General features: G+C 49.6%; 6 protein-coding genes across 11 annotated transcripts; 5 read left to right on the top strand and 1 right to left on the bottom strand.

The window, feature by feature from the left end:
* Positions 1 to 211: 211 nt before the first annotated feature.
* Positions 212 to 5,971, top strand: LOC4803855 (arginine kinase-like). Of its 6 annotated transcripts, XM_033377912.1 has the most exons (10): positions 241 to 608; positions 829 to 975; positions 1,053 to 1,206; positions 1,286 to 1,443; positions 1,796 to 1,916; positions 4,532 to 4,603; positions 4,661 to 5,152; positions 5,224 to 5,487; positions 5,549 to 5,646; positions 5,703 to 5,971. In XM_033377912.1, exons 1-10 carry the CDS (start codon positions 336 to 338, stop codon positions 5,883 to 5,885), a joined length of 1,962 nt encoding a protein of 653 aa, XP_033233803.1. In that variant the 5' UTR covers positions 241 to 335; the 3' UTR covers positions 5,886 to 5,971. The 6 variants fall into 6 exon arrangements, with proteins under 6 accessions (XP_033233801.1, XP_033233802.1, XP_033233803.1 ...); XM_033377910.1 differs by lacking the exons at positions 4,532 to 4,603; positions 4,661 to 5,152; positions 5,224 to 5,487; positions 5,549 to 5,646; positions 5,703 to 5,971 and adding an exon at positions 2,695 to 4,272 and having other exon boundaries at positions 212 to 608; XM_033377911.1 differs by lacking the exons at positions 4,532 to 4,603; positions 4,661 to 5,152; positions 5,224 to 5,487; positions 5,549 to 5,646; positions 5,703 to 5,971 and adding an exon at positions 2,695 to 4,272 and having other exon boundaries at positions 212 to 581.
* A 528-nt stretch (positions 5,972 to 6,499) lies between these two features.
* Positions 6,500 to 8,656, top strand: MFS1 (Major Facilitator Superfamily Transporter 1). The gene is made up of 4 exons (XM_001360473.4): positions 6,500 to 6,619; positions 6,929 to 7,065; positions 7,126 to 8,217; positions 8,287 to 8,656. The coding sequence occupies exons 1-4, from the start codon at positions 6,598 to 6,600 to the stop codon at positions 8,500 to 8,502; spliced, it is 1,467 nt and encodes a 488-aa protein (XP_001360510.3). The 5' UTR covers positions 6,500 to 6,597; the 3' UTR covers positions 8,503 to 8,656.
* Positions 8,657 to 9,393: 737 nt separating this feature from the next.
* Positions 9,394 to 11,531, top strand: LOC4803860 (putative inorganic phosphate cotransporter). Its single transcript, XM_001360475.4, has 4 exons — positions 9,394 to 9,483; positions 9,809 to 9,945; positions 10,010 to 11,083; positions 11,147 to 11,531. The coding sequence occupies exons 1-4, from the start codon at positions 9,462 to 9,464 to the stop codon at positions 11,330 to 11,332; spliced, it is 1,419 nt and encodes a 472-aa protein (XP_001360512.3). The 5' UTR covers positions 9,394 to 9,461; the 3' UTR covers positions 11,333 to 11,531.
* A 631-nt stretch (positions 11,532 to 12,162) lies between these two features.
* LOC4803861 (putative inorganic phosphate cotransporter) lies at positions 12,163 to 14,324 on the top strand. Its single transcript, XM_001360474.4, has 3 exons — positions 12,163 to 12,417; positions 12,483 to 13,556; positions 13,639 to 14,324. The coding sequence occupies exons 1-3, from the start codon at positions 12,259 to 12,261 to the stop codon at positions 13,888 to 13,890; spliced, it is 1,485 nt and encodes a 494-aa protein (XP_001360511.1). The 5' UTR covers positions 12,163 to 12,258; the 3' UTR covers positions 13,891 to 14,324.
* A 951-nt stretch (positions 14,325 to 15,275) lies between these two features.
* Positions 15,276 to 17,147, top strand: LOC4803862 (putative inorganic phosphate cotransporter). Its single transcript, XM_033377661.1, has 4 exons — positions 15,276 to 15,504; positions 15,562 to 16,107; positions 16,164 to 16,828; positions 16,897 to 17,147. The coding sequence occupies exons 1-4, from the start codon at positions 15,471 to 15,473 to the stop codon at positions 17,107 to 17,109; spliced, it is 1,458 nt and encodes a 485-aa protein (XP_033233552.1). The 5' UTR covers positions 15,276 to 15,470; the 3' UTR covers positions 17,110 to 17,147.
* Positions 17,148 to 17,453: 306 nt separating this feature from the next.
* Positions 17,454 to 23,549, bottom strand: LOC4803865 (spatacsin). The gene is made up of 6 exons (XM_001360477.4): positions 22,382 to 23,549; positions 20,836 to 22,323; positions 19,301 to 20,773; positions 18,180 to 19,237; positions 17,962 to 18,123; positions 17,454 to 17,896 (listed from the first exon to the last, which is right to left on the bottom strand). Exons 1-6 carry the CDS (start codon positions 23,438 to 23,440, stop codon positions 17,677 to 17,679), a joined length of 5,460 nt encoding a protein of 1,819 aa, XP_001360514.2. The 5' UTR covers positions 23,441 to 23,549; the 3' UTR covers positions 17,454 to 17,676.
* Positions 23,550 to 23,923: the final 374 nt, after the last annotated feature.

Consider the following 23,923-nt stretch of genomic DNA (forward strand, 5'->3'; position numbering starts at 1 on the left):
CAACGATTTTCTGCAGTCCCCCACGAACGATTTGTTAAGGATAATCAAGTTTTCCCTAGAGGTTAGGGGTTAGAAGGCATGGCAATGGTAGGAGGTGCTGCATTTCAATAAAAGTAATGAAAGTGTGGTGCAATTTGTTTCGAAAACATGGCGTATGCGTAACATTACGTATACTTGCCGTAGATTTCTATTTACCTATGGACATACATATCTATTTACTTTGTCAATTATTTAATGGGTCAACAGCGCTGGCATTGTCATTCTGTAGTGGCACTTAGTCCTTGTAAAAACGTAGCCCCTTTCTACCTGTTTGTGTCCTGTTTGTGAGTGTTGTCATGTCACCTGCACTTTTTAGCGATAATCGACAAACGACAGTTCGCCAAGTAAAACTCAAAAAACCCTTTGTACAGGATGTGATAGCGCCAGTTACAAAGGACAGCCAGCCCCTGGAGGAGTCGCAGTCGATAGGAGGAGAACCACCAACTGAACCGGAAGCGGGACCTGACAAGGATGGCAGCGAATCCCTGACATCGGCCATGGCCATCGAGGGCTTTGTGCAGGGCGCACCCGAGGATTATACAGTTCAGTCTCAAACTGCAATTGATGAAGTATACGATGCTATCCTTTCCTATCTTTCAATCTCTGTTTCTCTCTCTCTCTCTGTTGCTGTCTCACCAGGCTTGTCTTTTGGGTTTCATCTTTTATTTGCTAACCATTTCTGTCATCGTTTTTATTCTGGCACACCGAACAATTACGCTTTCGATTACGCACTGAATGAATGTCTGTCTAGCAATCCCTAATTGACTGGTATTGCCTCTCCCTTCGCAGGAGGCACGCATGAAGCAGATCATCGAATCGGGGGACCTTGAGCAGCTGGCCGAGATCGTGCTGAATGGCGAGGGCGCTAGTCTGTTGAATCTCAAGTCCAAGGAGGCGGAAATACAAGCCTTTCTCAACAACGTGCCCAGCTACATGGTAAGCGGAAGGATGTGGGGGGATGGTCGGAAGGAGTAGCCACTAATTAAGGCACGGTTCATATGCTGTTCTGACAGGAGAAAATCCATCGCGTGCACGATGCGGCACGTGACGGCAGTTTGCTGGCGCTGCAGCAGGCACTGGATCGCCGGAAGTTTGCCATTGCAAAGGACGACATATCCCCCAATGGCTCCACGGCCCTGCACGTGGCCGTGCTCTTTGGACACACGGGTGGGTGTTGGGTATACTCTCCTTCCGCTTAAATTCCCTATTTCGATTGGCTTTTTCGCTTGACTTTTTTTGTGTGCAGACATCGTTCGGTATTTGGCTTCGCGTTTTCCGGAGACCATGACAATTACGGATAATGACGGACGCACGCCGCTTCACTATGCAGCCACGATTAAGGACAATGGCCATTTCTACAACATGTTATCCCAGCTGGGCGGCAATTCCAAGGCACTGGACAAGGTGAGTGAAGGGAAAGCGGGGGGAAATACAGAATAACCACTTTTTCGGTGGCAATTTATCAATTATCCCTAATTGGAGGGAGAATTCCTGACAGCCAGATTAGAAACACATTCTTGAAATAGTAATAGAACTGGGAACGAAAGCAACTGTTGGGGGGGCGTCTCATCGGCAAATTTCTAATAAAACTGTGTTCGAATTCTAATTCAAAGTGGGCCAAGGCGCTGGGTACTCCCATTTTCATGTCACCATGTCTGTGTCTGTGTGCCGCATCAATATGCCATAAATTTATGATAAACCCAAACTAAATTTATTAATATTTAAAATGCAATTACAACCACAACGTTGCACGCAGCTGGGCCACACGGCCGAGTTCTATTTGGACAAGGAGAAGGCGAAGGATATCCTCAACTACACCGAGTTGCTCAATCTCTTTGGGGCCGAGGAGCTCGAGAATCAGTTGCTCAACGATCAAGGTAGGACAAGAGGGCTGGCACAGCACCTGACCTGACCTGTGTGTCCACCTGCAGCTGTTCCAGCTCAAGACCAGTCACAAGAGTCATACCATGATATAGCACAAACCACTCCACTCGAAATAGTATCGGGAAAGCTTACTCATTTTTCTTTGCTTTTGTGCGGCTTTTCGTTCGGTTTCATTTGAATTACGAGTACCCCCCACAAAAACAAAAAGGGGCAGAGACACCCACCAAGTAAAGTAAACCAAAATAATTAAATACGTTGGCTTGCCATGTCAAATATATGAAAAGAGGGTGTGTACTGTACCCCCCAGAGTGGCATGGACTTGGCCCGTGCCCTGGCCGAGCATTCAGTCATCGATTTTCAGTCGCACCGTGCAGCACAAGTTGTCCTTCGCTCAATAGTCAGTCAAACACTCGTCCGCGTAGTCGTACCTGATTCTCAGTTGCGCTGCAAGCAAAGTACTCGTTCTCATAATGGAGGGAAATCGTGAATTTTTCAATGAAATCATTGGCAATATTGATGACTTATTTGGTATGTAACACATATCACACACAAACACCATGCATTCGGGGTTTATTTATCCACAGAAAGCACTTGAAGCACCGTCGCCTTTTCTTCAGCACCCATTTGGCAAACTCCCTCATTCGTGCTCGTTTCCGTGTATCAGTATCTGTGTCTCTGTACATGCTTTGGTGTTTATCATCCCGCTGTGTGTGTGTGTGTGCTGTGTAAAATGATAATCATCAAATCCAAAAATTACACCCAACGCCGCAGTTCCCGACGATCTGCACAGTGCCCGGCGAGAGCTGCAGGATGGTGAGATCTCACGCACTCTGGAGCGCTGTTACAACGTGATAGCGGAATCGGGAAAGCTTTTGAGCGCCAGCACGGCCTCGGCCCTGTCGCACCGGAAGCCACTGAGCGCCTCATCGCTGCAGTTGTCGGTGACCAGCTTCCTGAGCCGCTTCCTCAAGCGTGCCGTCTACGAAAAGATCAAGCGCCGCCAGACGCGACTCGACCACAATCTCTTCGATGTTCTGTGGCCGGCGATGCGCAAGACCTCGAAGGCCCGCCACCTGGAGGAGGACATCAACTGTGGCATTATCGCGCCGGACTATGATGTATTTGTGGTTTTCCAGGAGTTCCTGGTGCCGCTGCTCAAGGACATGCACTGCCTATGCATCGATGCCGACTTTAAGCCGCAGCCGCGTCTCGCCTACTTTCCCATGGAGAACGGGGATCGACTGAACACGGCCGCCTTCGTCTACGACGATGAGTCAATTCTGGTCACGCGTTGCATTGTGGAGGCCTCGCGCAATCTCGACCAGCTGGAGCTCCCCCTGAACCTGACCATTGGCCAGTTGGAGCAGGCCGAGCGCCTCATGATGGGCAAGATATTCACGACCAGCTTTGCGGATGCCATTGGGGAGACGGAGTCCGGCAATTACTATACCCTCACAGAGCTGCTCGAGCCCGACTCGGAGGTGACCCTAATGCTCAGCAGTTTGGGTCTGATGATATCCCTTCTGGACACCAAAGACCTGGTGCAGGCAGCCGAGTCGACAGCATTTAATGGTGCCCTCTGGCCCTATGGCAGGGGCGTCTTTGTTAATTCCGCCCACAACATGGCCGTGTGGCTGAACTGCCAGGAGCATTTGCGCGTGATCTCGACGACGAGCAGCAAGGATCCGGGCGATATGGGAGCGGCCTATACGCGGGTGGGACGAGCCGTGACCTATCTGGAGACGCAGCTGCACTTTAAGGAGAGCTATCTGCTCGGATATTTGCAATCTAGGCCAGCCTTCCTGGGCACAGGCCTCAAAATGACGACGATCGTGAAGCTGCCCAATCTGATGAAGGAGATGGACAACCTAAGGCACCTGTGCGCCGTGCGAGGGCTCAGCATGGTGACAAACCGCCTGTCCAAGCTCACGGTGCGGCTCATCAATATGCAGAGCATGGGCATTGTGGAGTATGTGCTGTTCCAGGACTATTGCACCGCCGTAACCAATATACTGTCCCTCGAGAAGGACATGTCGCTGACAAACTCCAAGCACATTGCCACCATGCTGGTGAAGATCTTCAAGCGCAAGAAGAACAGCATTGTGGATCGCAATTGAGCCTCCGGCGAATAGGATGGGATGTGATGGGATAGGTCCCCATACCCCCAATGTACATAACATACATGCTCGTACTCGTACCCGTACCTACTGTTATCTTAGAAACATACTTATATAGATCCTAACTTGATCGATTCTTGACTCTTGTGTGCCCAGCATTGCCATCAATATCCACCTACTCCTCCGCTTACGCTGAGCTTCTTCGTACGCCGCACATATTCCAAATTCCGTAATCGTAAGTTCTGATTTGAGTTTACACCTACGTACATACGTCCCGGGAATGTGATCTTGTTCCGATTTCAATATGATTTGCAATGTTTCTTTGAGTTCCACCATCGGCATCCGCATCTTCGTTTGTTACCTCCCCACATACATCCTGCTCCTCTCGCTTTGTGTAATAGTATAGATTTCCTGGGACTCTATCCCATGAGTGTGATACCCCCGATCCCTGAGATGGAGAGAATTACTAATGCTGTATGTTCTCTGTGCAGGTCAGGCGCAGTCCATGAGCTTTCAGGCCAATCCCATCTTCAAGACGGAGCAGGGAAAATATCTGGCAGACTGTGAGTATTAAGGAATACGGAATGGAGTCCACCGATAACATGTATACATTATTTAAGCTCTGGCCGATCCCCTGATCAGGGCTCTCACCGAGATCGCTAACAAACGGCCCAAGGATCCCGTGGCCTATCTCACCGGCTATCTGCAGCACTTCATGGGGGAACGGAAGCCCATCACCGAAGTGGAAGTCCACACGGGCACTTCCACCTCAAATGCCATGGTCAAATCTAATCCGATGCTGGTTGGCAGTCGCAATGGCATCGGCAATGCAGATCTCATCGAGCTAGATGCCCGATCGCTGGCCGAAGAGGAGGATATTCTGACCGTCCAGCATATGGAGGAACGGGACGAGCATGGCCAGAGCATGTTGCACTTTGCCTGCGCCCGATCGCATCGCCGCGGCGCACTGTACACCCTCATCGAGGAGTCTGGCGTCGATATCAGCTACCGGGATGAGCTATATCGCACCGCTCGCGATGTCTCCCTTCAGGCCAATCAGCCCAACAATGCGGCAGAGATCGATCGCTATATCCTGGCCCAGGCTGCCATCGGTAGGATCGGTCGCCAAACCATTGCATTGAGATCAGAATACATCCATACATACATTCAACTCTTTTTTCAGGCCAAGTGGAACCCTTTGATCAACTGGCATTGCAGGGCTACGATCATATCCTGGACATTGAGGATGAGAGCGGCCAGTCCATTGGGGATGTGGTTGCCACCCGACACCACGAAGCCCTGGGCGAGTTCTTGGAAAAACTGCGTGGACTGGAGGAGACCCGCGAGGAGCTCCACCAAATGATCAGGGAGAACAATATGGAGAGAGTGAGGGAGCTAACCGCCGTCTCTAATGCCAAGTGGTTGATCAAAACCAAGAACTACTACGGTACCACCAACGTTTCCCCCTAAAGAGGAACCACTTTTGATTCGATTCTTTTGATTCGCAGGTCGAACCGCCCTGCACATAGCAGTGCTGAAGGAGTCCGAGGAAATGGTTCAGCACTTGGTGAAACTCTGTCCCGAGGCACTGAAGATTACAGATAATGTAAGTGCGTCCTACTTTAAGGCTTATTCAATGATTCTACTTGTTTTAACCACCAGCTGGAACGCACTGTTCTGCACTACGCCATGGGCACCAACTCACTGGAGAGCGTCAGTCGGATACTGATTCAGAACGGGGCCAAGCGCACCGCCAAAGACCTGAAGGGCCGGCAGCCAAGTTATTATTTCATCAACAAAGCGGACATACTGCGACTTCAGGAAGAGGAGGAGGAGAGTCGCTAAAGATCGTTCTCTGGTTGCAACTCGAGTCAAGCAATATGTATAGAATACTGTAAGCATTATAGTGCAATAAAAGAAATATACTCGTATCGAACACCTGAAGGGGTTTCAGAAACCCCACTCATGCTGGAGCCCGGCGCCTTGATTGATTAAAGCGCTTCGCTATCGACTCGTGCCCCGAGGGACGCTATATTTTGGAGGTTGGATCGTGTGAAGCATGTGTTGGGTGTGCACAGATCCGATAGGTCCAAGGGGTAAACACGGTCAAGATAATTGACATGGTCAGCGATAAGATTACACGTAAGCCCCGGGGCTCTCCAGAGCTCAAACTGTCTCTTGATTAAGCGCATGACTGCGACAAGAGGTCTGGCAGAGTATTTGATGCTTTATAAAGGGGGGGCCTTTCCCTTTCGATCGCTATCGGTGCGGTGTAGATCTCCGCATCCGGATTAAAATCGTGGTACCCTCTCATTCATTGAGAACCATGAAATTCCTATCACTTGTACTCCCTATCTCGCTGTGGGCATGATTTCTGGCTTCGTTATCGATATCGTGTTTGTCAAGTGCTCTGATTTACTCTGCAAAACGCGGTTGTCACTTCACACTGCGATTAGTCCCACTAAAAACAGAGTACGCAGAAGGTGTAAAGTAAGCTGACAGTCGGTTCCAAATTGAGTTGCTTCTCGATCCTGGACGTGTGCGGAACAAATTAAATATGACGGCTGAAACGAATACGGGTTAGTAGACATTCTAAAAGGATACTCCTAACTGAAAGCTATATGGAAACGATAGCATGATCGATTTTGTGAAAGTCATTCTAAAACTTTATCAGGCCGTAAACCAATTTTAAATTTTGATTTAAATGGAACCATAAACTCGAAATGAATTGCCAAAAGTGGAAACGCTTGAGACAGTAATAAAACTAAGTGCTGAACATGTACAAACTGGAAAAAGTTATTGGATTACTTGGAGCTAATGAATGCTACTTAATGAAGTGTATCTAGTTGAGTGACTGGCATTAAACAGACTTTTTGACAATTTCTCAGGTCCCGCAATTGGCCAACGGCATGTGCAGACCTTTCTGCTCTTCCTGTCGATCGTGGTCAACTATATGGCCAAGTTTAATGCTGGCGTGGCAATTGTGGCCATGACGAATTCCGAAAGCACCAATCCCAATTTCCCTGTAAGTCTGCCGCATCTCTGTTCTGAGCATTAGCCTAACCCTTACCTATTTCTCCTCCAGGAATATGATTGGGATGGAAAGCAGCGCTCGTATATCCTGTCCAGCTTCTTCTGGGGCTACATCATGACACAGTTCCTCGGTGGCTGGCTCTGTCGTCGCTTTGGTGCGAGGATGACCATGTTCGTGTCGACTATTGGATCGGCTCTGCTGTCCCTGCTGCCGCCTTGGTGCATCTCCTGGGGCGGCTGGCAGGCCTATTGCGTCATTCGTGTGGCGATGGGCCTGTTCCAGGGCTTTTTATTCCCCTGCATCCACGCCCACCTCGCCAACTGGAGTCCCGTAAACGAGCGCAATCGTCTGGGCGCCCTGGCCAATACGGGTCTCGACTGTGGCACTCTGCTGGCGATGTTTGCCAGTGGCCAGATTGCCGCCTCTAGCATGGGTTGGCCCGGCATCTTTTACATTTCGAGTGCTGTTGGCGTGGCCTGGTGCATCATCTGGCTGATCTTCGGCGCCAACACGCCTCGGGAATCCAAGTACATTAGCGATGAAGAGCTAAACTACATTGAGACCTCGATCAACTCCAGTCACACGAAGGAGGCGAAGGATTTGAAGGCGAAGGGGCCAATCCCGGTTCCCTGGGGAGCCATCTGGAGCTCGGTTCCGTTCTGGGCCCTGATGGTCACGCGCTGTTGCCAGTCCTGGGGCTATTCCACACTGCAAACGGAGATGCCCTCCTACATGAACGGTGTCCTGCTGATGGACATGAAGAATAATGCCATCTTCTCGGCACTGCCCTACTTGACCTCCTGGGTGATGGCCTTTGTGTATGTGATCATTGCGGACATCCTGCTAACAGGAGGAATCATGACCATCACAGGGATCCGCAAGACGATCAACTCCATATCGTTCTTTATTCCCGCCATCATTTTGATCGGCATCGGATTCCTGGACAGCGAGCAGAAGACCCTGGCCGTTGTCTTGATGTGCGCCAATGTGGGTATCAATGCCGGAAGCACCATCGGCAGCACGATCAACACAATCGATCTGTCGCCCAACCATGCTGGCATCCTCATGGGTATCGTCAATACGGCGGGCAACGTTGTGCCCATTCTAACACCCCTTTTGGTTGGCGTTATCGTAACGGATGATGTAAGTCATGATCCCTATATGATCCCTACGTGGTTCACCTGATTATAATCTTGGTTCTGATATTTGCAGCACGATCGCGTCCAGTGGCAGGTGGTATTCATCATTTCTGCCGTCATCTTCTTTGTGGGCAACATAATCTACCTCATCTTCGGTCAGATGGTTAACCAGCCATGGGATGCACCCGACTTTTTGGACAAACAAATGTCCTCCACTCTACAGGAGGAAGGAAATGCCAAGGCACTGGAGGCACAACAAAGCGAGAAAGTAGAGATAACCACAAGCTGAGATGGTGCGCCTACAAATTTCGAAGGAATAATGTTCCAAAAGAAAATCATTATCGGCTGGTCCGTGGTCATATAAGCACAGAATTTCTCAGAATATTCAAAACTAATTGATAAGTTTAGACATAAAAAGTACAAATAAATCAAATATAAACCTATTTCCGTGTCAATTTTGATGAAGCTTTGATGAAGAAGGGCAATGGCAGTTCGACATAAGTCCATAGAAATTTCATTATCTAACATAGATTATTGCTGGAGCTATCAGATGTATTGAACGTGTTTAATGCCCATGCGATTGACGTATGGGTCGGGCGAGAACAAGATCGATGGGTGTTCAATTAAATTGACATTTCAGTTTATCCACTAGGGGTACCAAAAAATGTGACTTCGATAAGGGAAAACCATGCTATCGTAAGTGCTTTGGCTTAGAAGGGCTTGCAGTGCTCTTGGAAAGTTTAGCTGTTTCTGGTATTCCCCATTACGATTAACGCTTAGACGCGTGTCAGGGCCGGCTATCTTAAGTGGTGGCTATTGTCCAGAGGTTTATGGTATCAGCTGATGACTGGAGAATGACCAAGATCCATTGTTGCCTTAGGTCAGCGATCTGGATGTTGGCTTATACATACATATATATATATATATATACATATGTATATACAGAGTCGTATACTTTGGAATTCATGTTGTTCCTAATCTAATTACAAATTAACTAATCTCGACATTCCGCAATGCTTTTCGATTGAGTACAGTGCAGTCAAGAAGTAAATTCCACAAACGACGCGTACGAACGCGATCAAGCTTATCGCAGGATAATCTCTCTGATTAGGCGAATATCGATTATCAGGTTGTTCGATTGAAATCGAAATGTGGGAAAGTGTAAATTAATACAATCCATTCGAGTTCAAACAGTTTTGCAGTTCGGACTGTGTTCAAAAAGTGTGATTTCCGTATAAATCCTCAAGGATGACAGTCGAACCAAATAGAGGTATGAAATTGAGTGAACTTTCTTTGGTGAACTTTGATGGATATCTGAGCATATAGAAAGGGAACGGAACTGAGTTTGACACACTTTTGTAAATCCCTTGAAGAGTCAAGAGAGAGACCTTGCCCGTGGCCTGATTAAAGTCCAGACCACTCGCTCGTCGGACACACACAAGTGGCTCTTCGGAGGGTCATAAATCGTTTGGCTTGTGGGCTGTTCGATAGCGATGTCTCGAGTGCAATTCAGATTTATGTATTTACTCAATTGCTTAGCGCGGCAGGAAGTACTCGAGATATAAGATAAGAGTAACGTTTTCTTTTGTTTGCAGGACCTGTTGTGGGCATGCGGCATGTCCAGGCCCTGCTGATCTTTCTCAATATAACCAGCATGTACTTGGGTCGCCTCAATGTGGGTGTCTCTGTGGTGGCCATGACGAATGCGGATTCTACCAATACCAATTTTCCAGTAAGACAAAGCCCTATTCCCCCTGTTGCGTTTTTCAATAACACTTCCTTTAATTCTATTTTAGGAATACGATTGGTCGGAGTCCCAGAAGGCTTTAATATTGTCCAGCTTTTTCTGGGGCTATATCTTTACGCAGTTCATTGGGGGTTATCTGTGCAAGCGTTTCGGTGTGAAAAGTGTGATGCTGTGGGGCTCCTTCGCTTCCGGCGTTTCCAGTGCCCTGTCGCCTCTCTTCATTGGGTTTGGCGGCTGGCAGGCCTATTGCGGCATACGTGTCCTGATGGGCTTCGCCCAGGGACTGCTCTTTCCCTGCATTCATCAACACTTGGCGCGCTGGTCCCCGCCAGCGGAGCGTAATCGCTTGGGAGCTCTCAGCCACACGGGCATCGAGTGTGGCAATGTCTGCGCTATGTTCCTGAGTGGCATGATAGCCAAGAGTGCCATAGGCTGGCCGGGCATTTCGTACGTCTCCGCTGGTGTTGCCTTCGGATGGTGTGCTCTGTGGTTTATCTTTGCGTCCAACAATGCAACCGAGTCCCGCTTCATAGGCGAGGCAGAACTGCACTACATTGAGTCGTCGCTGAAGCACAGTGAGAACTATCACAAGAAAGTTATTCCGATCCCTTGGAAGGCTATCTGCAGCTCGCTTCCGGTTATTGCCTTATTGATAACCCGCTGCTGCGAAACCTATGGCCTGAGCACACTCCAGGCCGAGATCCCATCCTATATGAATGGTGTCCTCGACATGGACATCAAGAGCAATGCCTTCTTTTCGGCCCTGCCCTTCCTGGCCATGTGGTGCATGTCCTATGTGTACCTAATCACCGCCGACATTCTGCTTACCGGCAACCGGCTGTCATTGACTGCCCTGAGGAAGACTTTCAATTCGCTGGCCTTTTGGATTCCGTGTGCGACACTGATCGGCATCGGATTCCTGGACAAGGACCAGAAAACTCTGGCCATCGTTCTGATGACACTCAGTGTTGGCTTCAACAGTGGCGCCACCATCGGTAGCTCCCTCAACACCATCGATCTCTCGCCGAATCATGCCAGTATTGTAATGGGGATTGTCAATACAGCAGCGAATATAGTGCCCATAGTCACTCCTCTAGTTGTGGGCTTCATCGTGGAGGACACTGTAAGTGGTTGTCACCACTCCATAGAAATATCAATATCTATTAATGGTTTCTCGTTCTTCCAGAGTGATCGTACACAATGGCAGATTGTGTTCATTATTGCGGCGGTGCTTTTCTTTGTGGGGAATTGCATATTTTTGGCCTTTGGGACGGCTGTATCCCAACCCTGGGATGCCGAAGACTTTTTACAGCCCCACGAACCAGAGCTGGCCGAGCGCAAGCCGAAGGCAATCGACGAAAAATCCAGATAGTACAATTTCCGACTCTCCAGACCCGATAGCATTCCTAATCACTCCACTTGAGTCCGTGGAGCTTTTGCTCAGAGACGCTCACGAGTGGTTCGATGGGGAATCACTCGAGTTTCGAATAGCGAAGAGTTGGTTGGTTTAGCCTTAGATTATAGCTGTTTAAATATAATAACGTTCAATAAATTGATAGAAAGATTGTAAACACTCTTGGGCTCTTTGGGTCGGGTACATTATCGATTAGTTTATTATTTATTTAGCGGGTAGCATCGCTTATCAGGCGCGTTCCATTGTTTCACGCGACGTGAACCATAAAGAATAATATTCAAAAAATAAATTAGAATCATTCATTTATGGCCCCATTGACGATGTTAACTGGAAGCTAGGGTTTGCCTGGTTATAGCACTTAGTTTCCGCTTTAAGCGGAATCCACCTGGATCCGATAGAAGCTCAAGCTTTTTCGCCATAAATCTTTTGGACAAATAAACAAGTCTGTGGCAAATGGGGCATCGCATGGGGAGTGTTTTTCAGCTACCACCTTAACTTTGTGTAAACCCAACAATATTTGCATTTGTACCGAGTACTCTCTATACGTATACATATGTATGATCTCTCTTGTACAATAGATCTGGGACGTCAATCAACTTCTGGAATCGAGGAGTTGCGTCAAAGTTAGTAGCGGTGTTTGCTCCCGCGCCTCCCAACGCCAGGGCATCTTTCTGTGGGAGTCACCTGCGAGCCCGCAAGCAAACACGACCGTAATGTGAATGATTACGGGAATGTGGTCGGGCCAAGCACCCGAAGCTTTCAGCTGTCATATAAATGCTGCTTAAACAATATCGCAAAGGCCCAGAACCGATCCGCCAACGAAACGGTGCAGACCTCAAGATCCTCCCCTCCCCTGCCCTCGCTCGGTTCAGTGCTCGTGAAAAATGAGTAACAAAGGTGCTAAAGGGCCTCGCATTGGCATTCGCCATCTGCAATCGTTCCTGCTCTTCCTGGGCCTCACCGCGATGCACATCGCCCGCCTTAACGTCAGCGTAGCCATCGTGGCCATGACCAATGCTGCCACAACGAATCCCAACTTTCCGGTGAGTGTGCACTGAGTTCCTCCATCTAAAGAAATCCATTGCTGACATGGTCCGTTGTCTACCAGGAATACGAGTGGACGGAAAAGCACAAATCGTACATATTGTCCAGCTTTTACTGGGGCTACATCGTGACCCTCTGTCCAGGCAGCTTCCTTTGTCGTCGGTATGGTGCAAAGGTCGTATTGTTCATTGCCAGCTTCGCCACGGCGGTCTTCAGCATGATGACCCCATGGTGCATCTCCTGGGGCGGCTGGCAGGTCTTCTGCGCCATCCGCATCCTACAAGGTCTGTTCCAGGGCGTGATCTTTCCCTGTGTGACGGAACACCTGGCCATGTGGTCGCCGCCAGAAGAACGGAATCGCCTGGGAGCCTTCAGCTACACGGGAACCGACTGCGGCACTGTACTGGCCATGTTCATCAGTGGAATGATTGCCGAGAGTGCCATGGGTTGGCCGGGAATCTCGTATGTCTCGGGGGCTCTCTGTGCCGCCTGGTGTGTCCTTTGGCTGATTTTCGGATCCAACAATGCGCCCGAATCCCGGTTCATTGGCGAAGCAGAGTGCAAGTACATAGAGTCCTCGCTGCAGCACAACGAAGACTTCCATGATCGGATAATTCCTATTCCGTGGAAGGCCATCTGGACGTCCGTTCCGTTCTTGGCTTTGCTAGTGACGCGCTGCGCTGAAACCTATGGACTGAGCACGCTCCAAGCCGAGCTTCCGTCCTACATGAACGGCGTACTCAACATGGACATCCAGAGCAATGCAGTGTTCTCGTCGCTGCCATTCCTGGCCATGTGGCTGCTCTCCTATGTCTATCTGATTGCGGCCGATGTCCTGCTCAAGAAGAAGTTCCTATCTCTAACATCCGTGCGGAAGCTGTTCAATACGCTCTCCTTCTGGATTCCGGCGGCCGCCCTGATCGGCATTGGATTCCTCAACGAGGAAAAGAAAGTACTGGCCATTGTGCTGATGACACTCAGTGTGGGCGTCAACAGTGGGGCTACGATCGGTAGCTCCCTAAATACCATCGACCTCTCGCCCAATCATGCCGGAATTCTGATCGGTTTGAGTAATACGGTGGCGAATATAATACCCATCCTCACGCCACTGATTGCCGGTGAGATCGTGACCGATAAGGTGAGTCAGCCCTGCCATTGAATGTGAAAAGCCCGAAACGAAAGCTAATCAATGTATCTCCTGGTTTTTTCCAACTCTTCAGCACGATCGTGGCCAATGGCAGATAGTATTTGGCCTGGCTGCCATCATTTTCTTTGTGGGAAACTGTGTGTTCCTCGTCTGGGGCACGGCCAAGGCGCAACCCTGGGATGCGGATGACTATCTGAAGCCCAAGGATGCAGAGTCTTGCAGCGAAAAGAAGAGCCCACCGCCTGCGATCGCGCCACCCATCGATCCTGTCTTGGAGCAGACAATTAGCTGGCCAGAGAGGTACACGGTGATGGCGACGGATTGATTTGTGGCGGAAGTAGCGTTGTCGAACAATTGATTTTGTTAATCAGTATTAACTATAAGTAGGTTGTAATTCATATTTATTCTATTTATATGGCGTGACATGCGCGCGGGACTTGAGTAAATTTACTTATTTTCAATAGATTCGGTTCGATTTGCTTTGTTTAGTTGCCAACAACGCTTGCGATTTGGTACTCGAATCGAGGACTCTAATCTAATCTCTTAATTTATCTTATAAATGTATATAAACACATATATTTATATGGGATTTTCACTCCAATCGCGACCAATTCTCAATGGTGCTGCAGAGAAGACAAGTGGATCGGACGTGTGGGTACTCTCCCTAATAAAACAATTGCCACAGCTGTTTGGGGTACAAAAAATAGAAATTAAAAAAATTGTGATACTTAGAAATATAAATAAACTTGTTGAATTGCCTCTCGCTCTGCTTTTTACTTGGCTCTATTTACACTTGTTAGCTGTTGCTTGATCTGGAAATTCATAAGCCTATTCGTGTGGGAATGCCTATGGATCCGATAACGTACGTACTACACTCGTAGGCATGAGGAGCAGCTTTAAAGCGGATCAATGCTTGAGACCAGCCATCTTCTTTCGCGTGAATTGAGCTAGGTCTGTGCTACTTCAATCGTAGATTCCGTACTATCTGGGATAGGGCCATGGCCAGCTTCTTCTTTCGCTTGGAATGCATCCTATCTAGTCCATAGATTCCGAACTATCTGGGAAGTGGTAAACAGATTTAAGTCAACCACGGATCAGGTGTTTGAGACCAGCCTTCTTCTTTGCACTGAATTGAGTAAGGTCTGTCTGCTATCTAATCAATGGCAAGTTGAACCATAATTATCGCTTAACCATCGATCGCTTTGTCATCTGATAAAACAGAATCTAATTGCCGGAACCAATCTGAGAGCAATTACTTAAATCGATTGATATCAAGCGCCAGGGTGACTGGGTGAACTGGTGACTGGGAGTTCTCCGTTTGCCAATTGATAAGAATACATATATTACCCGCTACTGTTTTGGAATTATTTCTCCTCGTCATTGTTATTGTTTGGTTTGGGGTCTCGTCTGCCCGTATTGCCAGTCCCCTTTGTTTGTGGCCTAGTCTTCGGCTTTACGAGGAATTATTGGGGCCCTGGCAATTAGCTAAAGTGATTTACTGTAAAGCAAATCAGTTTTTCTGTTTGTTTAGGAACCGTTTTCCAATCGTGATTTATTAAGTAAGTCAGTATTTGTCTAGAAATTAATAAGTTTAAGTTTAAGGCTTAAGCCAGTGGCAATGTAACATTCTGAATCGTATCAGTGGAGCAGCATATGGTACAGATCTTGTTTTCTTTCTGATTGCATCGCAGCATGTGGATTAGTGACGTCGTTGCCTCCTGGCTAAGAACACAAGAGCGTCGTTGGCCAGAAATCAAGTTTCGGTGCAGTTTCGTTATTGGTTTTGGCACACAAACGAGTTTTGCATTGGCTGCAGCTACCTATTCACCTGCCTATACTCCTTCCTCTGGTCAGTTCTGTGGTTTCGAGTGAACGGTGTGGTCGCTGCCACCGATTGCACTTGCAATGACGATCACGTCGTTTTCTTTGGTGACCAAAGGTTGGCTCCCCATCGATGGGGCCATCAAGATTCGTTTTCACAACATTTTCTTTGCAGGACCCGCATTGGGCATCCGTCACCTCCAGGTGCTGTTCCTCTTCACGTGCGCCACCCTGGTCATGCTCCAGCAGATGAACATGAGCGTTGCCATTGTGGCGATTACGAATTCCAACAGCAGCAATCTAGACTACCCAGAGTACCATCTAAATGGGCAGCAGAAGTCGTATATTCTGAGCAGTACCTTCTGGGGCTGCTGCTTCACCCAACTGCTGGGCGGCTACTTCTCCAGCAGATTCGGAGCCAAGATGCTGCTTTTTGTGATATCGCTGGCCACCGGTCTCCTCAGCGTGGTCACGCCGTTCTCTATTGCCTGGGGGGGCTGGAAACTGCTTTTTGGGGTGCGCCTACTGCAGGGCCTGGTCATGGGCGGCATGTGGCCCTGCCTGTACACGCATCTGGCCAAATGGTGTCCCAAAAAGGAGCAGAATCGCTTTGGTGGCATCATGACGACTGGCCTGGATTGTGGTACAGCACTGGGCTTTGCTCTCAGTGGAGTCCTTTCCGCTTCTCACCTCGGTTGGCCCAGCTCCTTCTATGTCCCAGGTAAGTGAGTGTGCCAGCCTCATTCTCAGCCAATTCTTTAATGAGTTGTCTCCTAGGTTACGTTGGGATTGTGTGGTGCCTGCTTTGGCTGCGCTATGGCGCCAATTCTCCCTCCGAATCGCTCTTTATTTCGCTGGCTGAGAGGAAATATATTGAGTTGTCCCTGGAACAGAGTAATGCCCCCAAAGGCGAGATTCCACTAGTGCCCTGGCGTCACATATTGACCTCACGTCCGTTTCTCGTTCTGGCCTTCTGCAAGATGAGTCAGGCCTGCAGCTTCTACACGCTGATGCAGCAAATTCCACGCTACATTCATGGCATCTTCCGGTATAGCATTTGGGCGAACGCCTTGCTCTCCGCGCTGCCCTTTGTGATCATGCTGATGTTTTCCTACTTTTTCATCTTCCTGGCCGAGTATCTGACGCAGCGGCGGAACATTCCCCTGCCAATTCTTCGCAAAACCATCAATTCGTATGCCTCCTGGACTCCTGCCATTGCTCTAGTGGCGCTCACCTACATCAGCGACCAGAATGTTGTTGGCATCATCTGTTGTCTGGTTGCAGCGGTGGCTGCCATCTCTGGCCAGGCGATTGGCTGCTCTCTCAATCATGTGGATCTCGCTCCAAACTTTGCAGGGCTTCTGTTTGGCATCAGCAACACTTTGATGTCGGGGGCAGGTGTAATATCGCCGCTCATCATCGGCTTTGTGGTGACCAATGAAGTAAGTAATAATATACAGAATCAACTTCCCATATAGGATAATACGTATCGCATGTACTCACTTTACAGTCGGATCGTACGCAGTGGCGCTCTGTGTTTCTGGGAATTGCCGCAGTTCTGTTTGTGGGAAATTTGTTGTATTTGATTTTTGGCGAAATGACTGTGCAGCCATGGAATGGACCCAAGCCCGTGGAGACAGGAACTGCAGTGGAAAACCAAACAGCAGGACCTATGCCAGCTCCAGATGGGCCGCCTTCCATGGAGAAATTTACCTATTTTTAGCACCACTTCGATCCAGAATGCATACAATTTTCACGCGATTCAAACCGTTTTAATTCGATTACGAACTGATATCTGGGTCTGCAGCCCAGAAGGCTGCAAGTCAAAAGGAAGTGGGTGTGGTGGGAAGGGTAGGGTTGGTCGAACATCTGACACATACGCCGGATCCGAGTTGCAAGCCTTCATGGCCGGGAGCTTACATTCGACTTGGCCCGATCTCCCATTAGGATGAGGTGGGCTGTCCCTCGTCCCTCGGGTTCAGTTCAGATGCCAGTCCGAGAGTGCATCCACAACGCTCTGGTCTGCGATGGCCGACTGCTGCAAGCATCCAGAAGAATTTCAGTCAATCGTCTTTATTGATTTTTAATCCAAAGCTCGGGCTGATCCTCGTTTATGTGCCGGATTACTTCATCGACGAAATGTATGTAAAACTATAACAAATACTCCAATATCTATTCTTTGAGTTGAGTTTGAGTTCTTCACCCTTCGCAAAGGCGGGCGGCCAATTAATAATAGCTTGCTAACTTAAAATCCAAAAAAGAAAATCACAATAATGTGTACATATGTATATCATGTGTCCGCTGCTGTGTGGAACTCGTTGCGCCCGAAATTCGTGTCGCGCAGATAGTAAACCGGCGAATCGTTTATCAACGACAACAGAATGGGCTTGAGGCCTAAAATGGATGCCAATTTGTATTTGAGTGTCACCGACTTAATCAGTTCGACCAGATGGGCCAGGGACTCCTCCTGCTTGGCGGTTGTGGCATTGCTCTGGGCGTGTACCAAGTACCTGATAGAATCGAGAATATCGAGATTAAGACAAAACTAGAGCTGTGTAAGTACGTCTATCCTTACCCCTTGACCACTTGTTCGATCACATCGTCGCTTAAACGCTGATGGCAGAGATACTCCTGAAGATATAGTGGGTTCTGCTGCAGCACAAATTGGGAGAGAATGGCCTCGCTCCAGTTAATATCGTAGCCATAGGCGCGACTCAATATCAGAGTTTGCGGGACACTAGAAAAGTGTACATTCAATTAGTAAGGGCCTGAAGATCAATGCTAGAATTGTACCTGATTTGCGTGTTGACAAGTTCACGAAACTGTTCCCTAGATCGGACGCCTATGACGCTCACACAGAGCAGAGGAGAGTTGTTATTGTGTCGCCGCTCCAGGGCCTTGTTGCAAAGATCCAGCTGCACGGCAATAAGCTCTGCACGCGATACACTCTGTTGGGCCAAGAGCAGCTTGTTGTCCAGCAGATAGTTCTCCGTGGCATGCGTGTAGTTCTCCATGGCCTGCTGTAGAAGATTCTGCACCTCTGTAGAGCATTTCAGTTTGTTGAACTGCTCGGCCAGGGCCTGGATGCGGATTACCACACCCTGGGCCTCTTCGGTCCACATTTCGGCCAGTTCTTTATACATGAGGAAATGCAAGGCAGCAAGTCGCAGCAGCTCCTTGCCGTTCTTCGGCTGATACTCCCGCAAATAACTGAGAATGGCCGAGCGCAGGCCACTCTTCTGATCCTCATCGAATTGACCCAGCAGCGACTCGAACTGTTCGTTCTCAATCAGCGAATCGAAGCAGTAGAACATCTCCCGATAACGGGCAATGCCAATCAACATGCGGACGATCAGTGACCAGGATTTGGCCTTGGCCAGTTGTCCATTAAGCTGCTTAGCCTTCTGTAAAACACTGGCAATGCCCTCCATAGAGCACTCGTGGACAAAGCACAAGTGCGCCTTGATCAGAAGCTCCACGTAAATCTGGTTCTGCTTCTTGTGGGAGAGTACTTGGGGAACGCCAGATAATCCTCCAGGTGGTGTGGCTATCGGTAATCCATAAAGCGTTATAATCCCCGAGAGACGCTCAAACGTATCGCTCTCCTCGTACACCTTTCCGTCCTGATAGCGACGATAGGCCTTCAAGGCCTCGCAGTAGTCCAGCAGGCAGTTGCCCAGCATCGTGGTGTTTGGCGTCAGTTCCAGGAACAGGTGGAAATCCCTATCGATGCTGTGACCCCAAAGATCAGCGTTCCTTAGGGCGTTCCGGGGCTGTTGGTTGGCGTTAAATATGTAAAAGCGTGGACGTACAATGCACGTTGTGAGCTCTAGGGCGAGAATATCGGCAATCTGGCAAAGAAAAGTGTTGGATAAGTCTAAGTATTGTTTTCTAGGGAACAGATCAGATCTCACCTCCTTTGGTGTCATACGCGTGGATATTTGTATGTCGCTGACCACCAACAAACGCTGCAGGCAGTCTTCATCGGCGGCACTCTTCAGCAGCACATTGACATCTTTGGTGCGTAGCACATCCAAATACTCCTTGTCCAGGTACATGGCAGCCCGATAGGCCAGCACAATGCGTCTACCTAGCTCCACGCCAGCCTTAAGCTTCGATCCAATGCCCAGTAGGGTCTCGAGCGTCTGCTGTTTCTCCTTGGATGGTATCTCCTCGAACTCCAGGGCCAGGGAGTCCGAGCAGCTGTCGGAGAGATCGCTGCCACATCGCGACATCACATTCTGATTGAGCGTAATCCGATTGAACTTTGGAAACGTACTCTTCTCAATCTCGCCGAGCAACTGTCGCTCTTTGCTGGACAGATTACCGATGCTGGCCATGCCCTCGGCCAGAGCCATCGCAAAGACAATGAATCGCAGATCGTTGGGCCGATACTCGAAGAGTTCCTGCAATCGCAACGCCTCCACAATATCGCCCTTGTCCAGGAGCGTGTTTAGCAGGCTGTCCAGTCGTCTCTCCATCTCAGCCGTTAGGCGAGATTTTCCGGCAATGCTGAGGTCATCGATGCCGGCCAGTTCCTTTAGCTCTGAGAAGGATTTGTAGAGAACAAGGCGCTCCTGGAGCATGATCTGTTCGTAATACTCCGAGTGGTAGATGGCCAGCGTGGAAAGCTGATCCTCTGGCAGATTCAGATAGCACACGACCATATCGTATTCGATCTGATCCCTGTCGAAGGACTCGTTGGGGAACAAATGGTGCTGCTTGATCACACCCAGCGCACTTAGGAGCAACTCGTAGCGCCTAACACCATCCGCCTGCAGGACGGTGGCAGCATGCAGAAGAAAGTTAACCAGAATGGCCGGAGGCAGAGCATGCTGTTCGATCTCCCGCTCGTACTCCTGGTGAGGACGCAGCACTCCAGCATCCAACTCCGCGAGCCACTTGCCATAGACACTGTCGCTTAGCGGAAGCTGCAGCAAGGTAGCCAATTGCAGTGCCTCGTCGTACTCCTTCGCCTCGATAAGAGAATCCACCAGACGCTTGTACTCGGGGCTGTCCCTTCTCACAAGCTGCTCCAGGTCAATGGCCAGTTCCCTTAGCCATGTGGCGGCCACACCAAAGACCTTGTGCAGCAGGCAAAAGTCAAGGAGATCGCAAATGTCGCCTACATCTGAGCGGCAGATGCAGTCCAGAAATCTCTGTTGCTGCAGAATGCAGTCAAAGTTTGACTGCAACTGAACGAGCAGCAGCCCAATGGACCGCTGCATCATCTGTTTGCGCGGCAGGGGGGCACACAGCGGAAGAGTGACTGCATCTTGGCTCCAGCTGCAGAAAAACTGACGCAGCTCCATAATTGTGGACTCGCTAAAGTCCTCCTGGTGGCTTGTCAACTGCAGGAATCGGCACAGATGCGTGAATTTGCAATCCTACAAGAAGATGCAGAATTATTGGAATCGGGAATCAATAGTTTTAGCATCCCCGCACTCACCGGTTTGAAGATTTCGAAGCTGTGCAGGAAAGCGTTCACATGCCCGCCAGCAACGGTTCCCCGTATCACAGACCACACCCACTCGGAGCGATCGTCTTCTCTCGTTTTGGATGCCTCCCGCAGAAGGGTGCTCCACTGTCCGCTGGCCACAGCCAGCCAAACGAGCCAGCACCAGTCTAGATTTCTTCTACTTAGGGTGGCGGCCAACACAGCGAGGATGGGAAGCTCTTCCCTGATGCAGTGCCTCAAGAGATTGATGCTGCTGCAGTGCGGAGTGCTGACCTGCATCATTTCCAGAAATTTGGCTGTGGTTGAGATGATTTCCTCGTCGGGCAGATTGTTGGAACTGCACAGGATTATGGCAAACAGATCCTGTCGAGCGCAATGAGTGAGCAGGTTGCACATGGTCTGACCCGCATTCCTTTCTAGCTGCTGCTGCTGCACACTGGTGGCCTCCTGGATGGAACTGTGCGAAGAGTTGGTCATCGTGTCCTGCGAAGAGTTCGTCTGAGTTTCGCCCCCTCGACGCGCGGGTCTGTTGGAACTCCGCTTGTGTTGGCGGTCACTGGGGGACTCGTAGCTTAATGCGCGCAGCAGGTGGACGCCCAGCGGAGAAGACTTGAAGTCCGGCAGAAGCTTCTTGAGCTCGGTCAGTGGCAGATCAAAGTACTGGAAGAGCAGCAGCAGATGCCACCAATCCTTCCTGGAGGCGTAATACTTGAGCAGAGCCCCTGGAAAGCTTCCCGGAATATTCCGCATAGCCAGACGCATCAGAGCTTGATACAGATCCAATGGAAACTCTTGGGGATTCGCATCGAGCCGTTCCACCAGATCCCGGTCCCACTTGGCCAACAAATCCGAATAGCTCTCGCTATGCTGACGCTTTGGCAGGTGTCGCTGCAGCAGGAGGAAGCTGCGCAGTAGCTGAGTGTCGAATCCCAGCATCTCGCAGCAGGCCACACAGTGGGTGACAAGCTCCTCATCGCCGGCATGCTGCAGGGCCAGCTGCGTGGTCGTTTCGCAGGCATGGAACAGTTGCGTCTTCGTTATCTGGCCATACAGCTGCAGCTGCTCCGTGATCAGATAGTACACTGCATAGGCGCTCCTGTGTTGCTTCAGATAGTGCGTGTAGTTCAGCTGCGACTTCCTGGCAAAGCGCTGGCAGAGACGGGGATTCGAGAAGGTCACCAGTTCCCCATGGCCAGCGGCAGCCAGCACCGAGAGATTCACTTGCTTGAACTTCAGGAATAGTTCATGCGCCGTCGGCAGACCAGAAGGGCTGCCCGTCGGTCCATGGTCAAATCGAGCCGTCAGCGACTTGAGATATGGCACTCTGCTCAGGCTGGTGGAGGTGAGAAAGCTCTCCAGGGAGCGCACGCTGGGCTCAAGCGATAGAAAATCGTAGAATGTGAGCAGGGGATGCTCTTCGAAGGGGCCGACTGTCTCGTTGTGTGTCTTCTCCAGAAACGATTGCACGCTTTTGGATATCTACAAAAGGGAAATTATTAAAGGGTACCAGTGCGCAGTGTCTCCTTGAATCTTATACCAGTTCAAATCCCTCGTGCTGCGCCAAAGAATGAGTTTTGAGATCAATTATAAGTGTGAGCAAGGCCTCCTGATGCGCCTCGCTGCCCGCCAGCTGCTCAAGAGAGGCAATGGGCACACAATCCATCAAAAGCAGGCTGTGGTGGCCACGATCGAGGAGATATTTTGCCAGCGGCTGGCGACTTATGAGCTCCGAGTGCTGTCCCAGGCATTCCATGGTGCAGAGGCGACGCAGCTGTATGGGAATATCGGATGATTCATCGGGGAAGAAGTACCCCGCGCGGGCAAAGTAATTGCGCAGCGTTTCACTGGGCTGCTGCAGCTGTTCCAGCGCGTAGTCGTACATGGAAGAGTCCACCTGCCAAGCCGCATAGCCCTTCTCGAGCGGCGATAATGTGTCCTCTGTTTCCTTGCCCTCCCGACAGCAGCACCAGCGCTGCAGTTCGTCCAGCCGTTGATTATCCACGAGGTGCTGCCACACCATCTCCTTGTTGAGCTCGGATAGCAGCGATTCATTGCCATTGGCAAAGAAGAGCTCCACCAGGAGCAGCTGTAATGCTTCTTCCGGCAGCGTCATCAACGCCTCGATGTGCACCCGCGGCAATTGGGTCTTGAGTTTCGACAGCAGGGATCCGCACTCACGCAGCTGCTGCACCAGCGACCAGTAGTAGGCCAGGACAGGCTCCTCCTGCTCATACAGCAGCGGTTCCTTGGTGCGCAGATGATCCAGCACATACTCACTGAGATCCTCGTCCTGGCACTCGCAGGCGTACTGAAAAAAGAAGCACTTGACGTCCCTGTCCACATTACGCAATGTGGTGTCCGCCTTGTGGACGAGGCGCTCCGACAGCAATCGCTGTACATACGCCTGCACGACATCGTAGAAGTAGTGACGATACTCCGCTATGGTGGTTTTTCTCTTCTTAGCCCAGTATTCCAAGCACAGGTCGATGTTCTCGCCTTTGGTGGCTACTTCCTTGATGATGGCCACCTCGCTGATGCCTGACCAGCTCTTGAACAGTTTGTCGCGTGCCTGCGCCTGGGCCTGAGCGGAATGCATCTTAATGGGCGTTGGGCGGACGTGTGTATGTGGAATGTTCCTTGAGATTTTTTCACATTTCCTTTGTTTGGAATCAACAGTTGTTTAATAATGGCCTCCCACAGCTGATTAGTCTTATCTGTAGTTCAAAAGAGAACTAGTTCGTTTGCGTGTTAGTTTTTTGTTTAAAAAATCTTGAACTCGTTTGCACAACTACCACAAGTTAAAAAACCTTTATTTACTTTTCAAATATACAAATATTCATTAAAATTTTATATTTTAAAAATGATTTTTGATTTTTTGACTCCACAGTTGGTTCATTTGATATCGCTTCGATAGTTTGGTTCGATTGTTTGGCGCTGCCAGACAGCTGTATTTTTCTGCTACCCTTTTGGCGCCCAATTTGAAACCCGTAACGCCATATGTTGGTATCAGCTTTCGTTTTCGTTGGTTTTTTTTAGCAAGCTGTGTAATTCTATATCCATTTCAGACGTCCTTCTTTGT

This window comes from Drosophila pseudoobscura, chromosome 3, assembly GCF_009870125.1.
Source record: "Drosophila pseudoobscura strain MV-25-SWS-2005 chromosome 3, UCI_Dpse_MV25, whole genome shotgun sequence".
Lineage (NCBI taxonomy): Eukaryota > Metazoa > Arthropoda > Insecta > Diptera > Drosophilidae > Drosophila > Drosophila pseudoobscura.

Excerpts from the sequence above, each read along its gene's own strand:
- LOC4803855 (XM_033377910.1), top strand. The coding sequence starts at position 336 with ATGTCACCTGCACTTTTTAGCGATAATCGACAAACGACAGTTCGCCAA. Across the intron at positions 1,207-1,285 it reads CGTGCTCTTTGGACACACGG|ACATCGTTCGGTATTTGGCT; the intron begins GTGGGTGTTGGG and ends TTTTGTGTGCAG. Across the intron at positions 1,444-1,795 it reads ATTCCAAGGCACTGGACAAG|CTGGGCCACACGGCCGAGTT; the intron begins GTGAGTGAAGGG and ends CGTTGCACGCAG.
- MFS1 (XM_001360473.4), top strand. The coding sequence starts at position 6,598 with ATGACGGCTGAAACGAATACGG. Across the intron at positions 6,620-6,928 it reads GACGGCTGAAACGAATACGG|GTCCCGCAATTGGCCAACGG; the intron begins GTTAGTAGACAT and ends ACAATTTCTCAG. Across the intron at positions 7,066-7,125 it reads GCACCAATCCCAATTTCCCT|GAATATGATTGGGATGGAAA; the intron begins GTAAGTCTGCCG and ends TTTCTCCTCCAG.
- LOC4803860 (XM_001360475.4), top strand. The coding sequence starts at position 9,462 with ATGACAGTCGAACCAAATAGAG. Across the intron at positions 9,484-9,808 it reads GACAGTCGAACCAAATAGAG|GACCTGTTGTGGGCATGCGG; the intron begins GTATGAAATTGA and ends TTTTGTTTGCAG. Across the intron at positions 11,084-11,146 it reads GCTTCATCGTGGAGGACACT|AGTGATCGTACACAATGGCA; the intron begins GTAAGTGGTTGT and ends TCGTTCTTCCAG.
- LOC4803861 (XM_001360474.4), top strand. The coding sequence starts at position 12,259 with ATGAGTAACAAAGGTGCTAAAGGGCCTCGCATTGGCATTCGCCATCTG. Across the intron at positions 12,418-12,482 it reads CAACGAATCCCAACTTTCCG|GAATACGAGTGGACGGAAAA; the intron begins GTGAGTGTGCAC and ends GTTGTCTACCAG. Across the intron at positions 13,557-13,638 it reads GTGAGATCGTGACCGATAAG|CACGATCGTGGCCAATGGCA; the intron begins GTGAGTCAGCCC and ends CCAACTCTTCAG.
- LOC4803862 (XM_033377661.1), top strand. The coding sequence starts at position 15,471 with ATGACGATCACGTCGTTTTCTTTGGTGACCAAAG. Across the intron at positions 15,505-15,561 it reads GTTTTCTTTGGTGACCAAAG|GACCCGCATTGGGCATCCGT; the intron begins GTTGGCTCCCCA and ends TTTTCTTTGCAG. Across the intron at positions 16,108-16,163 it reads CAGCTCCTTCTATGTCCCAG|GTTACGTTGGGATTGTGTGG; the intron begins GTAAGTGAGTGT and ends GTTGTCTCCTAG.
- LOC4803865 (XM_001360477.4), bottom strand. The coding sequence starts at position 23,440 with ATGCATTCCGCTCAGGCCCAGGCGCAGGCACGCGACAAACTGTTCAAG. Across the intron at positions 20,774-20,835 it reads GCTTCGAAATCTTCAAACCG|GATTGCAAATTCACGCATCT; the intron begins GTGAGTGCGGGG and ends ATCTTCTTGTAG. Across the intron at positions 19,238-19,300 it reads CGCGTATGACACCAAAGGAG|ATTGCCGATATTCTCGCCCT; the intron begins GTGAGATCTGAT and ends TTTCTTTGCCAG.